The following is a 15,888-nucleotide window of genomic DNA, read 5'->3' as shown; positions in this document are numbered from 1 at the left end:
GAATAATTTGCATTCCGTTTTCGTTGCCTGCTACCGTGGCAGGGAAAATGCCCTTAGTGCATGCCCCCGGTAAACTACTTGCGTTTTAAACTGGCTGGAACCAGTTTAAAACGCAAGTTGTGGGCTCGTTAGGTTTAGTACATCTGGCCCTAAGTTGTTTAAGCCCACCCACCCCAGGACTGACACTTCCTAAATAGCTTTCCTAAATACACTACTTATCACAAATTAACTCCATCCAAATTACAGCTGTTTCTGTAAAGTAAACCATTCATTATCACTGTAAATCCCCAGCCTTCTGCTTGGTATCAGGTGCCTTCCTACTTTAGATAAGAAGTTGTTACTCTCTATATATCACAAAAGATGTCAATTTACCTTCTCTCTCCATTAAACTTGTTCATCAAGCTTCTGGCACTGTTAGCAGTAGAAGTATTGGAAGGATAATCAAGAAAACCTTGTAAATCAGGTTATACCCATTGATTAAGATCAGTTTTCTTCTGGGTCTCTACTTTGCAAGATTAATCCATTGAATTAGGTCTACAACCAACCAGTACATCAGGGAAAGAAAAAAAAAAGGGGGGGGGGGGGGATCCTATACCCTGAAGGAAAAAGCTAAATCACTGAATTCCAAATAGACAAAGAAATACATTGAATTCCACCCACAGTAAATCTGAGCAGGTTGTCCAGGGAGGTGTGCTGTCTGCCTGGTGCCAAGATTCGCGATGTTGTGGAAAGATTGCCTAGACTCATGAAGCCTACAGACCACTCTCCTATGCTACTCATCCATGTTGGCACAAATAATACTGCTAAATATCCTACTGAACATATCATACGAGACTTTATGGCTTTGTGTCAGAGGGTGAAGCATCTAGGTGCACAGGCGGTGTTCTCATCTATCCTCCCTGTCAAAGGTAAAGGTCGAATGAGAGAAGCTCGCATCTTGGAGATAAATGTGTGGCTGCGTGGTTGGTGCCGACGAGAGTGCTTTGGTTTCTTAGACCATGGGATGATTTTCCAAGAGCTTCTGAGCAGTGATGGTGTCCATCTGTCACGGAAGGGATGGAATGTCTTCAGCAACAGACTGGCTAAAGTACTAAACAGGGCTTTAAACTAAAAATTGATGGGGATTGGTAAAAAAGGCCACAAAGCCATAATCAACTCCAAGGAAGATAGGACATTGAATGCCCCTACAGAAGAGAAAAAAAGAATAACATCTGGAGAGCCTTGTATAACAATGCCCGTAGTATGGGAAACAAACTTCTAGATCTAGCGGCTACAATGATGGATGCAGATTTGGATTTAGTGGCAGTCACGGAGACATGGTTCATGGAGAACCATGATTGGGATATTGCTATACCTGGCTATAATCTATTCAGGAAGGACAGAGTAGGAAAATAGGGTGGAGGAGTGGCATTATATGCTAAGAATGATATCAAAGTGACGGAACTGCAGGACACGTGAGGTACGAAAGAAGCACTATGGGTTAAACTGGAAAGAGGGAAAGGAAAATTTATCTATATCGAGGTAATATACAGGTCACCCTCACAGTCGGAGGAAATGGACAGGGACAATTGAAGACTTCCACAAGATAGCTAGGAAAGGGGAAGTACTACTAATAGGTGGCTTCAATATGCCGGATGTTGATTGGGGTGTCCCTGCTGCAGGATCATCTAGAAGCAAAGAGATCTTGGATTCCCTACAGGAAGAATTGTTTCAGTAGTGAGTAACAGAACTGACACGGGATGGAGCTATTCTGTACCTGGTGCTTGCGAATGGAGAGAACGTTTCTGACGTCAAGGTGGGAGACCATTTGGCATCTAGTGATCATCGAGTGGTGTGGTTCAATATTAAAAGAGGAGAGAGGGCTCATTCAAGATTGAAGGTCCTGGATTTCAAAGGAACTAACTTTGCCGAGATGGGGGGATTTCTCAAGGAACAGTTAGTAGGATGGGAACAGCTGAAGTATGTAGAACAGCAATGGACAAGACTGAAAGGAGCTATATTAAAGGCAACTAACCTTTATATTAGAAAATTACATAAAAGTAAAGGAAAAGAAGGCCGCTCTGGTACTCGAATGTAGCAGCTGAAAAGATAAGGGAAAGAAGGTTAGCCTTGGCATATTGAAGAGCGAGCCTGCCTAAGTTAAGTAAAAGAGTTTTCAATGCAAGAAGGCAGTGCCTAGTTTTGTATTTTGCTAAACAGTTGAATTTAACGAAGAAGGAGGTTTTTTTTAGCCTATGATGAAGAAGCCCTAGCCCTCCGCCAGTTCAGTTATGGTAGAGGTGCTTCTTGAGGCATTTTTTCCTCCTTTATAAATGAATAATTAATGCATACATACTGCTAGACTGAGTTTCTATATTTATACGAGTTGATTTAAGGAAACCAGTTCCCCTGTATACGTATAGTATATTATAAGATGACTCATAAAGATGAAGACAGGAAAGAATACCTGAATAAGCAAAGAGAAGTTTATTTATTTATTACATTTGTATCCCACATTTTCCCACCTATTTGCAGGCTCAATGTGGCTTACAAAGACCTGTTATGGCATCGCCATTCCAGGGTAACAGATACAATTGGTGTTACAACAAGATCAAGGATGCGAAAAAAGATCTAGGCAAACAGTTATAGAAAGATGACTATCAGAATAGGGTGACGTGTTGAAGTGTTATGGTTAAGCTATGGTTGGAAAAGCTATCAGGAAAGTGAAGTGGCAAATGGAAGAAAAGATAGCTAATACGGTAAAATTGAGGGATAAGACCTTTTTCAGATATGCAAGTGACAAGAGGAAGGGCCATAATAGCATTGTGAGGCTCAAATCTGAGGGAAAGAAATATGTGGAAGAGGATAAGGATAAAGCTGAACTGCTTAACATTATTTCTGCTCTGTGTTCACGGATGAAAGGCCAGGGGTAGGGCTGCAGAAAACAAAGGCTAAAGGGGATGGATGTATGGTAGACCAAGACCCATTTACGGAGGAATGTGTTCATGAGGAGCTAGTCAAACTAAAAGTAGACAGAGCGATGGGGCGTGATGGGATACACCTGAGGTTGCTTGAGGAACTCAGAGAAGTTCTGGCAGCTCCGCTGACTGACCTCTTCAATGCTTCCTTAGAAATTGGAGTGGTCCAGGAGGACTGGAGAAGCGTGAATGTGGTTCTTTTGCACAAGATTGGAAATAAGGAGGAGGTTGGGAATTACAGACTGTCAGTCTGACCTTGGTGGTAAGCTAATAGAAACACTACTAAAATGGAGGATTGTGAGATTTCTCGAACTGAATGGAATGCAGGACCCGAGGCAGCATGGCTTCACTACTGGCAGGTCGTGTCAGACGGATCTGACCAACTTCTTCGACTGGGTGACCAAACAGTTGGACGTGGGAAGGGCGCTTGATATGGTATATTTGGATTTCAGCAAAGCCTTTGACACGGTTCCAAACAAGCGACTGATAAATAAATTGAGTGCCCTCGGTATGGAACCTAGAGTAACTGATTGGGTTAAAAATTGGTTGAATGGAGTGAGGGGGAAGCAAGATGGCCGCCGAGTAGGTTGGAAGAGAAGGACGCTCCCATTATATTTTGCCTTAGTACTAATTCCTGCAAAAATGCCGAAAAGGAAAGGCAAGTCGAAGGGACCTCCCCTCTCGAAACCTACTCCTTCCTTACCTGGCCAAACGTCCATCTCTTCCTTTTTGATTTCTACCCCGAAACGGGACGAATCCGCTGCTGGGGCAGGGAAGAGCCCCAGCTTGGAGAGCGAGTTATCGCTTAGCCCCCTGGGACCTCTAACTCCTCCACCACCGCAACCAGACGGGAAGGCAGTTCTGGGGCCTGTGGAAACAATAGCCTCGAAGGGGCGACGCACCCCGTCGTTGGAAGCGGGTATTGGGAATAGCATGCAGAGAGGGGAGGCAGAGCTGCGTAGTTCAGGCACAACATCGGACGAAACAGCGGCTGAACTGAATTTAAATGTGGATTTGAGAGAAGAAGTTTCCTTGTGTGCTTTGGCAATTCAGTCACTGGAGAGGCCAGCTGAAATTTCGCTAAGCTCAATCTGGACTGCTCTCGAATCTCTGCACAAGGTGTGTACATCCTTTATAACTATTTCTTTAAATAATGCATCTCAGATTAAGACTTTGAAAGAGAAAATTGAAAGAATTTCATCTAAACAAACAGCAATTGAAATAGAAGTGGAAAAAATTTCCAAACAACCAGCTCATATTGCTGGTGACCGGTTGGTTTTACACCGAAAGATCGAGAACTTAGAAAATGCATCCAAGAATTTAAACCTTCCTCAGTCTCAATATATGACTCCTAGAGATATGTTTGTGAAATTCTTAACTGAAATATATAATTATTCAGAACAAGTCTTGCCTCCATTACAGAGCATATATTATTTGAGACAGAAAATGAAGCAACAACAAAGAAATGTGGAACAGCAAGGTGAAGGAGAAGATATAATGAATGTTACAGATTTATTGGAAAAATCATTGGACAATATTGAGACTCGATCAGCTCTGGTGGTATCATTTGTGTTTTTGCAGGACAAAGATACCTTGTTGAAATTATACTTAAAAAAAATACAGACAGAGTTTAAAGATGGAAAAATATCTATATTTCCGGACATATCTAAATGGTCGCAAATTAGAAGGAAAAAATTATTGGAAATGAAGAAAGAATCCATGGAGAAAAAAGCAACTTTTCAATTGAGATTTCCGTGTAAATGTTTGCTTTTCTTCAAAGAAAAGAAATATATTTTTTATGAACCTGAACAGTTGCGAGAATTTCTTAATGCGCAGAGTATTGAAGAGCAGTCATAGGTCAAGAGGTTCATTTTGTAAGATAGGGGTTAATCCCTACTCGATTTTTCTTTTTTATTTTTCTTATATATAAGCCATCTTCCAATGGCACTTATAATTTTTGCTTCCCTCCGTTATATTGTGGACTATAATCCAATATAAAGATATTATCTTTAGTGGACAATGTTTACTTTGTCTATTTGAAATATTTTTTTGTGGAATATTGGTATGAATATGTTGGTATATCTGTTCAAAGTTTACTCTTTGTAAAAATTAAAATTCAATAAAGAAAAAATTAAAAAAAAAATTGGTTGAATGGAAGGAGACAGAGGGTAGTGGTAAATGGAGCTTGCTCTGAAGAAAAGGATGTTATCAGTGGAGTACCACAGGAATCGGTCCTTGGGCTGGCTCTTTTTAATGTCTTTGTGAGCGATATTGCGGAAGGGCTGTCTGGTAAGGTTTGTCTCTTTGCGGATAATACCAAACAGCTGGAGGAATGGACCGATAAGATTTAATCCCAAAAAATGCAGGGTCACAAGAATCAGAGGGAATGGTACAGTATAGGGGGTGAACTGCTTCAGGGTATGAAGGAAAAGCGGGACTTGGGGATGATTGTGTCTGATGACCTTAAAGCTTCCAAACAGGTAGAAAAAGCAATGGTAAAAGCCAGAAGGGTGCATAAAAAGAGGGATGACCAGCAGGAAAAAGGAAGTGATAGTGCCATTGTATAAATCTCAGGTGAGGCCTCATTTAGAGTACTGTTCTGGAGACCGCACCTACGAAAAGATTTAAACAGGATGGAGTCGGTCCAGAGGGCGGCTACATAAGTGGTCTTGAACACAAAAAATATAGGGAAAGACTTTTGAACTTCAACATGTATACACTGGGAGAGAGGAGACATGATAGAGACGTTTAAATATCTCAAGGGCATTTATGTACAGGAAGTGAGCCCTTTTCAACTGAACGAGAGCTCTGGAACAAGGGAGCATACGATGAAGTCAAGAGGGAATAGGCTTAGGAGTAATCGAAGAAAGTATTATTTCACGGAAAGGGTGGTGTGGAGGCATGGAATGGCCTCCTGGTGGAGGCTGTGGAAAGGACTGTGTCAGAATTGAAAAAGGCATGGGATAAGTATGTGGGATCGCTTAGGAAACAGAAGAGTTAGGAGTTACAGAGGATGGGCAGACTAGATGGGCCATATGGCCTTAATCTGCCATAATGTTTCTATGTTTCTAATTGTTGAAAGAAGAGTAACCCCTACAGAATGGTTAGCAGAAGCTAATTGGAGTGGATTTGCATTTAGAATGGTTAATTTGAGTTAATTTGAGTATTGTATAACTGACCCACATGTTCCCCAGTGGAGGGCTCAGTTCAAGAGTGTTTGGTGCAAGAAGACTACCCCTTCAGAATAATTAAAGTACAGCCTGTGAGAGAATATTTGCCACCTGAGTGGTTAATTTGCATATCCTGAGAAGCCTGTTTGTTAAGTGGTATTCCCTAGACAGATCACCAGGTGCTGTCAGGGAAAACAAAGCTGTGACATGTTACCAGGGAAAACTTAAGAGGGGAATGTTGGATGAAATAACAGATGTCTTATGATTATTCACCCTAAGTTAAAAGGGAACCATACAGATTACTTTGAAAGAGCACTAAAGCACTTGAAAAAGAACTTTCTTATGGATTCATTTTCTTGAGGACGAATTCAGGCTGTCTAGTACCTCCTGTTAATAAGGCAAGAATGCTACATAGAGGGGCATAATTGAACGAAAACGCCTATCTCCATGGGCGTTTATCTCCGAGAACGGGTCAGTGAAGGGGCGGACCGAACCGTATTTTCGAAAAAAATAGACGCCCATGTTTTATTCAACAATGTGTGAGCTGAGCGTTTTTGTTTTTCAGCGATAATAGAAAATGAAAGCGCCCAGCTCAAAAACGAATAAATCCAAGACATTTATTCGTGGGAGGGGCCAGGATTCGTAGTGCACTGTACCCCCTCACATGCCAGGACACCAACCGGGCACCCTAGGGGGCACTTTTACAAAAACAAAAAAAAAGGTAAAAGAGCTCCCAGGTGCATAGCACCCTTCCCTTGTGTGTTGAGCCCCCCAAATCCCCCTCAAAACCCACTGCCCACAAGTCTACACCATTACTATAGCCCTAAGGGGTGAAGGGGGGCACCTACATGTGGGTACAGTGGGTTTGGGGGGGTTGGACGACTAATAAGCATTAAGCAGCACAATTGTAACAGGTAGGGGGGGATGGGCCTGGGTCCACCTGCCTGAAGTCCACTGCACCCCCTAACAACTCCTCCAGTGACCTGCATACTGCTGCCAGGGAGCTGGGTATGACATTTGAGGGTGAAAATAAAAATGTGTGAAACATCATTTTTTTGTGGTGGGAGGGGGTTAGTGACCACTGGGGGAGTCAGGGGAGGTCATCCCCGATTCCCTCCAGTGGTCATCTGGTCATTTAGGGCACTTTTTGGGGCCTTATTCGTGAAAAAACAGGGTCCAAGAAAAGTGTCCTAAATTCTAGCTAAAAACGCATACTTTCTTCCCATTGTCAGTGAAATGCGCCCATCTTTGTTCGGCAGATAACCACGCCCCAGTTCCGCCTTCGCCACACCTCTGACACGCCCCATAAACTTTGTCCGCATCCGCGACGGAGTGCAGTTGAAAACGTCCAAAAATCGGCTTTCGATTATACTGCTTTATTCGTTTTTGTGAGATAAACGTCCATCTCCCGATTTAGGTCGGAACTTGGGCGTTTTTCTCGTTTGATTATAAGCTGGATAGTCACCTACTGTTAAAAGGGAGGAGGAGCCTATTGGAGTTTCCATCACTTTTCCCTGGATAAGGGAAAGTGTTAGTGGAAGGAATGCAAGATGTTATTTCCTGCTGAAAGGGGTGAATGTTATAATATATAGATCCCATTAAAGGCCCCTGGGCCCCATTCTTACTTTGTTTTCTGATTTCCTACCTGCTTCTTCAGGCAATCCTTCTTTTTGGTACACCACAGGACTCAGTGTACATTCAAAGGGCAATTCTATAATTTGGATGCCCACATTTAAGCAACCCTTGTGTGCATAAATATCTAGAATATAAGCATTTAAGTGCATATGTTTGCACATACCTGCATAAATGATATTAGATCACCTTTGCACTATCCTGCAAATACTCCCTTAACTTCTTTAGCATATATTTGCAAGAGGTATGTACAGAGGAGTGAGGCACAAGCAGGAAATGGGAAGGGATCCCATTTACATGCGTAACTTACAGAATAATGTAAGTTACAGGCGTCACTGCTGCATCTAGGTGCCAGTTCTATGGTTTGTACGACAACTGGACCTTAAATGTTAGGCAGGACAATACAGGGTTATGCTAGTGTTCTATAATGGAACCTAATCACCTTGGTTCTGTTATAGAATAGGCTCCTATTGCACATCCTTGGGGTACCTAAATGGAGTTGCCCAGTTGTAAAATTTCTGCCTTAGGGACTACAGTACTTTTTATAGGCCAGTAGCAAGAGGATCTGCCTATCACACACTTGCTCAGAGAACTAGACTCCCATTGGAAATTGCCCACTAGAGTAGAAAAATGAGGAGAGAGAACCCAAATTCTCATTAACAGGTAGCCTAGAAAAATTTCCTAAAACATACCTATATTATGCAGGCACAGAGCAAAAAAGAAAGTAGGGGATAGAGCCTATGTTGCCTGCATAAAATTTAAAAAAAAAAGGAAACCCCTATGAATCAAGATACAGAGCAAAAAGAAAGTAGGGAAGGACTAGTACAGTTCCAACTCAAGGATAAAAAGCAATCTTATTAATCGAAACCGACACAGATCTTTATTTCAGCATGGGGGCACCTGCCTCAGGAGTCAACAACAATATTATGCACTTTCTATTTTGCTAGCATGGAAATATGAATTCATATACTTTACTGTACTGAATTAATATTATTTTATTATTTTGTAGTCACCTTAGTCGCTAGATGTTTTGCTGTACTAATATAGTTCTATGATACTACTTTAGTTGTTTATCATGCCTTTTAAAGTGTTTGCATAAGTTTGTGTGCACTGGTATCCATACCCATCTGGATTGGTATGTTTTATTCTTTTGTGATATGATTTACTTTATACATTCTTTTTTATATTTCTGATATTAAGTGTTTCCATTACTTATTTACCTTTCATAATTTAATGTTTTAATAATTTTTGTCCTGGAACTCGGAGGGGGGACGACCATGGAACTCGGAGGGAGGGAGGGAACGAACTTCCGGTAGGTGAAATTTTGGGGGTGCTCGAGCACCCACAGCACCCATGGAGTCGGCGCCTATGACTGCAACCACTAAGTCCAGGTAGACCAATTTCAAATTGGAACCTTGAAGAGTTTGTGTTGTGACCTGGCCAGCTGCAGGCCAGCCTTGTGTACCTGCTAGAGAATGTGCTAGTAACCTGGGTCCAGGCCAAGGCCAAGAACAGTAAGAGTGGCTGCCGAGCTGAGAGACATTCATGTATGCTGTGGCCCTGCAGGAGCAGGCCGCCCAAGGACTTTGTATTTTTTTTTACAGAACTAGCTTTGAATATTGTTTCCTCCCTTCCTGTGAACTGAAGAGGAGCCCTTACCTGATACCTTTAATAAATATTATTTGTTTCCACTGTAATTTGCTGAGTGTGTGTGGCTTTTCCTACTAGGCTCCACGGCCCACCCTCGCTCAAGTTACCACTGGAGGGTTAAATGACTTGCCCAAAGTCACAAGGAACTGCAGTAGGAACTGAACCCTGTTCCCCAGATTATCAGCTCACTGCACTAACCATTGGGTTATTCATTTACTGAATCTGGCCTTTATAAAATAGGTATACTGAAATATGCTCAATACTGCACAAATATTCTTGGACAAATTTATACATACTCCAAAACAGGTGCAAAAACAGGCATTTATTCTATGTATGTATGTATGTATGTGTATATATATATATATATATATATATATATATATATATATATATATATATATATATATATATTATAAGAAGATATGAATGTCACAGATCCATTCCTGACCATACAAACTATGCCCCAGAATGCATATACATGCATTGCATAAAAGTAGCTGCTGTGTTGCTGTCTACTTTTTACATGTGCATATGTCTGTGTAATTTTATAAGAAACCTTTTCTGCATCTAAAACATTCTTGACATCTGGAAACCTGTTTTATAGAATTATCTGCTTACTGTGTACCAAATACTAATTAGACGTAGAGTCACATGATGATGTCTGACAAATCAGAATGTTGATTTTTCTTAGCCATCTACTATAATAAAACGCACCCTCAACGTTCTGAGGACACTGACGTCACTGCAGGCACTCACACACCGGTTCGTAACTTCATGGTGGTGAAGCCACAACACTCACCATGTCTGCATGCCCCGCCCTCGCGTCACACGTCATGACGTCGAGGGCGGAACACGAAAACAAGGCAAATCAACGCACGGGGAGCAGTAGGGCTTACTCCTCCCCTTCCAACAAATCCCAGCCGCAAACGATGACGTGCCCATCACCCCGGCCCCTTTCACCACATCGCCCCGCCCCTTTCAAGGTACCGGCCCGCCCCCAGTACCACACTCTTCTCCTCATCACCTTCCCTCCCCCCTGTCACCTCCCATCCCCTTACGCCACTATCCCTGGTGGTCTAGCGGTACCTGTTCGCTTGGGCAGGAACGAAGGAATCCCCGCTTTCCTGCCCGGAGCGCTGCTGCTAGCTGCCTGGCTGCATTGTGTCTGAGTCCGGCTCTCGGCGAATCAAAATGGCCGCCGAGAGTTGAAGCTGCCTCGCAAAACTTCAACTCTCGGCGGCCATTTTGAAACGCCGAGAGCCGGACTCCAACACGATGCAGCAAGGAAGCTAGCAGCACTGCTACGGGCAGGAAAGAGGGGGCTCTTTCTTTCCTGCCCCGACCGAACAGGTACCTCTAGACAACCAGGGAGACAAGCGTAAGCGGAGGGGAAGGGAGTCCGGTGCCGGCTAGGGCCCGTTTCATCAGCGGCAGAAACGGGCGTTTTTTACTAGTTTTATAATATTACTTGCTAATAATGTATACCACTTACCAATTGTGGCAGATATTGCTAGGTAGGATATTGTTGTCCAGAAGATAGCCATCAAGGTGCCTTTTGGAATAGCAACAGCAGGATCCTAGGCAAAACAATAAGCAACCATCATATACTGCAATCAACAAAATCAATTTTTCTCTTTAAATAATCACATAAACTCAAGCCAGATGATATTCAAAAGGGTTCAACCAGGCAGGAGATGAGGGCCATACAGGAGGGTGGAGGGGTCCATGTCATGACTGAGACTGATTTGGGGGGGGGGGGTTCAGGAATATTACAATCAAGTGTGTGGGTTTGGGAGGGCGATGATCATGTAAGGAATGGGTTCAGGAGGGCTACAATCATGGGGGAGGGGGGGGGTTAGGAGTGCTATGATTATGTGTGTGTGAGAGTTTCTGGTAGGGATATGGTCTGGGAGTGGGGCTTAGTACTGGCAAAAAAGTTCAGCCAATATTCAGCCCTCTTGCTAAAAAATGTAGGGTCATGCATTTGGGTTGCAAAAACCCAAGATAAAGATGCAGTTTAGGGGTGAAGAACTTTTGTGCATGAAAGAGGAGCGGAAACTGGGTGCAATTGTTTGTAATGATCTTAAGGTAGTGTAAACCCCCTAGTCGTGGAGCAGGTAAATTTGAATAATTGAAGAAATAAATATATGAGTGTCACAGTTTTAAATAGGGTTCCCAAATAAACTCCACACAACCAAGGGATTTAGCAAGAAAAAAATATTAAAGGTTTTATTAAAAGGTAAAATGAATAGAGGGTAAAGTAAATAGAAACACTTGTTGGTTATGTTTCTTAAATGTTGGTACCAATTTTTACAGGTTGATGGTATTAAATAAAATTAGTGCAAGATGTTAAATGCTTTGAGATAAGTTACAAAGGAAATAAAGGCAATAACAATTTTAAAACTACAATCACAGTCACCAAGAATCACAGTTATCAAGGATCACAGCTATCAAGACCCCAACCATAGGAGCCAACTTTTCAAAATGATTGGGGGTGCTGAAATTTTTTTTTTTTTACAGGCAGTGTGTCCCTCCCCCCCCCCCCCCCCCCCCCCCCCCCCCCATACCTTAAAATTATATCTACTGCAGTCTTCACCTGGGCAGTGGCAGCGCCACTTATAGGCTGCCTGCAACCTACACCAGGACGTCTTCCCTGAACAGTCCCACCCCTCAATCCCCCTGTACTGTGCAAATATAAAGAGATGCAAATTTCAAAAACTGACATATTTCAATCACTATACTATAGGTTAACAAATACAAATAAAACAAAAAATAGAAAATATGATATCATTTTAGTGGACTAAATACATTTTTCAATTAGCTTTCAAAGAACAAAACCTCTTTCCTCAGGTCAGGACAGTATACTGCTGTTATGGTATTCTGTTCTGACACAAGAAAGGAGGGTTTGGTCTCCAAACATTAGTCAAAAATGTATTAAAATTAGTCCAGTAAACATTACTTCCATTTTCTGTATTTATTAACACAGCTACCACACTACTTTATCCTAAACTAAAAATAAAATTCATTTTTTCCTACCTTTGTGGTCTGGCCGTTTACTGTTTCTAATTGTGTTGGTCCCAGTCTCTTGTTTCTTCTTTCCTCAATCTTTAACTATCCCCCCTTTCCATCCATCGTCTACCCCCTCTCTCCCCCTTTTCCTTCCAGCATCCGCCCCCTCTCTTCCCCTTTTCCATCCAGTATCTGCCCCCTCTCTCTCTCCTTTCCATCCAGCATCTGCCCCCCCTCTTTCCATCCGGCGTCTATTTTCTCCATCCATGTGTAGTTTTTCTCCTCTCTTTCCTTTCCCTCATCTCTGTCAGTATGCCTCTCCTTCCTCTTTCTTCACTCTCCTCCATCCATATGCAACTCCTTCCTCTCTCTTCCCTCTCCTCCATCCATGTCCACCATTTTTCCTCTCTCCGCCCCTCCATCCATGTTCATCTCACTTCCTCTCTCCCCTGCCCCATGCCCTCCCCTGTATCCATGTTCAGCAAGTCTCCTCTCTCCCCTGCCCTCCCCTGTAGCCATGTTCAGCAAGTCTCCTCTCTCCCCTGCCCTCCCCTGTATCCATGTTCAGCAAGTCTCCTCTCTCCCCTGCCCTCCCCTGTATCCATGTTCAGTAACTCTCCTCTCTCCCCTGCCCTCCCCTGTATCTATGTTCAGCAACTCTCCTCTGTCCCCTGCCCTCCCCTGTATCCATGTTCAGCAGCTCTCCTCTCTCCCCTGCCCTCCCCTGTATCCATGTTCAGTAACTCTCCTCTCTCCCCTGCCCTCCCCTGTATCCATGTTCAGCAACTCTCCTCTCTCCCCTGTCCCCTGCCCCCCCTGTATCCATGTTCAGCAACTCTCCTCTCTCCCCTGCTCCCTGCCCTCCCCTGTATCCATGTTCAGCAACTCTCCTCTCTCTCCTGCCCCCTGCCCTCCCCTGTACCCATGTTCAGCAACTCTCCACTCTCCCCTGTCCTCCCCTGTATCCATGTTCAGCAACTCTCCTCTCTCCCCTGCCCCCTGCCCTCCCCTGTACTCATGTTCAGCAACTCTCCTCTCTCCCCTGTCCCCTGCCCTCCCCTGTATCCATGTTCAGCAACTCTCCTCTCTCCCCTGCCCCCTGCCCTCCCCTGTACTCATGTTCAGCAATTCTCCTCTCTCCCCTGTCCCCTGCCCTCCCCTGTATCCATGTTCAGCAACTCTCCTCTCTCCCCTGCCCTCCCCTGTACTCATGTTCAGCAACTCTCCTCTCTCCCCTGTATCCATGTTCAGCAAGTCTCCTCTCTCCCCTGCCCCATGCCCTCCCCTTTATCCATGTTCAGCAACTCTCTTCTCTCCTCTGCCCTCCCCTGTATCCATGTTCAGCAACTCTCTTCTCTCCCCTGCCCCATGCCCTCCCCTGTATCCATGTTCAGCAAGTCTGCGCTCTCCCCTGCCCTCCCCTGTATCCATGTTCAGCAACTCTCCTCTCTCCCCTGTCCCCTGCCCAGCATCAATGTTCAGCGATTTCTTCCCTGCCCTACCTCTTAAAACTAATTTTACCTGACTGAACGAAAGAGGCAGAGTACAGCCGGCTCCGTCTTCACCTTTCTTCTTCCCTCAGTCTCAGCTGTGGTCCCGCCCTCATTTCCTGTTTACGCAAGGGCAGGAGCATAGCTGAGAGGGAAGAAGAAAGGTGAAGACGGAGCCTGTACTCTGCTTCTTTCACTGCCGTTCAGTCACGTAAAATTAGTTTTAAGCGCTGGCTGAGCGGCAGGAAAGCAAGGAGGGCAGGTTTGAAAATATTGGGGGTGCTTGAGCACCCACAGCACCCACGGAGTCAGCGCCTATGACCCCAACTCCACATCTGCAGTAACTCAAAACATCCCACACATGTACACAGCACTAATTAGTGTACTCAGATCTGATATATATAGTTTTCAATTTGTGTGCACACAATTTCGTTACCAGTATATTAAAGTCTTCGCTAGCATCGCTGCTTTCTTGTGTTGGGTACCTTAGTCTTCTTCACTTCCACGTCTCCTCGGTTGGTGAGGTCAGTTCACTGGTTCAGGAACTGCAGGGTCTCCACGATACCTACTACTCTGACTCAAAAAAACTCAAAAAAGGAAAACCTTGACTTTCTGTGGGACTTGTGGACTAACTAAATTCAAAATAAAAAGATAAGCAAGGAAAATTCCTATCTCAACCGCCCAAAACATGACCCCTTTTGTTTTGTTCTGCTATACAACCACCTCTAATCTCACTGATGGACGGCTACACTAAATTCCCTAGAGGTAGGCACTCGCAGGACTCAAGGCTTAGGCATGGGCAACTTTCCCCAAGGCAGGCTTTTGTCTGGATCCCCGGAGGCAGACATAAAAAAAACACAGTGTTCACTTTTAGTCTGGCCACTCAGTGCAGGGGGATGCCCCTTTCTCTCTCTTTATGGATGCTCAAACCAGCAAGCTTCTGAGCTAGATCCCTCCTGAGGCAGGCACTCAAAAAGCACAGTTCCTTTTCTTATCTGGGCACTCAGTGCAAGAGGGGGGTGTTTCTTTCTCTCTGGAGCTTCCTCTTGTTTACAGGACAGTCACATGGCTGGCTTTCTCCTCTGCTCTCTGGACAGACAGACACACACACACGCGGATTGCCCTGGGTGGGTTCCTCTGGGGTTCTATCCAGTCATGCACTGCTCCCAGCACGTCCCTGTGACCACTGTAATAGCAAATCTTCTGCTCAGCTCACCTCAGGCCCCCTTTCTTCTGTTCCTGTCTGCTTCAATGCCCGGCCACACTCACCATCCCTCTTTCTTCATCTGTGGATTCCAGCCTGCAGCTGCCTCTTCTTATTTGAGCATGCCCTGCTTCTGCCCCAGCTTGCAGCACATTCTTCCCTCAGACCATGCTTGTAGCCTCCGATTGCTTTCTTCTTCCCAGGCAGCCTCTGCACTGTAAAAACTTCTTTGTCCCACCTCTCTGTCCCCTGGATTGGCTTGAAATTCGCGCCAATCTAAAGATCAGACTGCCTCCTGCCACCTCATTGGTCCAAATTTGTGCCTTTTTGCAGATCCTGTCTCCTATTGGCTCACACACTGTCCCCTCCTCTACTTCCAGTTCTCAAACAGCAAACCAGGAGCCTTGTACTGTGCTCTCAGACAGCCAATCGGGAGATTTGTAACAAGTTTCACTGTCCCCTCCATACAGATTCAAACTCATGAAACTTTAAAAACACACATCTAGCAGCCATGGACATCTGAGTTCTTTGTACAACAGTGCTGGAGCATTTTAAACACTCTAAACATTTTAACTAAAGGTGCTAGCATTGTTGCTGGCTCTCAGCTTGTCCTCTGTGTCTCCCTGCTCTCTGCAAGATGCCCCCTTCCCAGGAAAGAGGGGGGGGACAAGGTAAAGGCTTCTTTTCTTCTCTATATTTACAGTAGTCAAACAAGTAGAAAGGTGACAGCAAAAGCTAGAAGGATGCTTGTGTGCATAGGGAGAGGAATAGCCAGT

At 44.2% G+C, this 15,888-nt stretch overlaps 1 protein-coding gene across 1 annotated transcript in view; it reads right to left on the bottom strand.

Annotated features, from left to right (window-relative positions):
* Window positions 1-15,888, bottom strand: part of SLC12A3 (solute carrier family 12 member 3) — a 1,234,282-nt gene that overhangs the window by 800,545 nt on the left and 417,849 nt on the right. Inside the window, 1 exon segment of the mRNA XM_030203718.1 lies at window positions 10,902-10,986. Coding sequence (XP_030059578.1) covers window positions 10,902-10,986 — 85 coding nt within the window.

This window comes from Microcaecilia unicolor, chromosome 5 (genome assembly GCF_901765095.1).
Source record: "Microcaecilia unicolor chromosome 5, aMicUni1.1, whole genome shotgun sequence".
Classification (NCBI taxonomy): Eukaryota; Metazoa; Chordata; class Amphibia; order Gymnophiona; family Siphonopidae; genus Microcaecilia; species Microcaecilia unicolor.
Note: the sequence above shows the minus strand (reverse complement) of the source record. Positions and strands in the feature narration are given on the sequence as shown.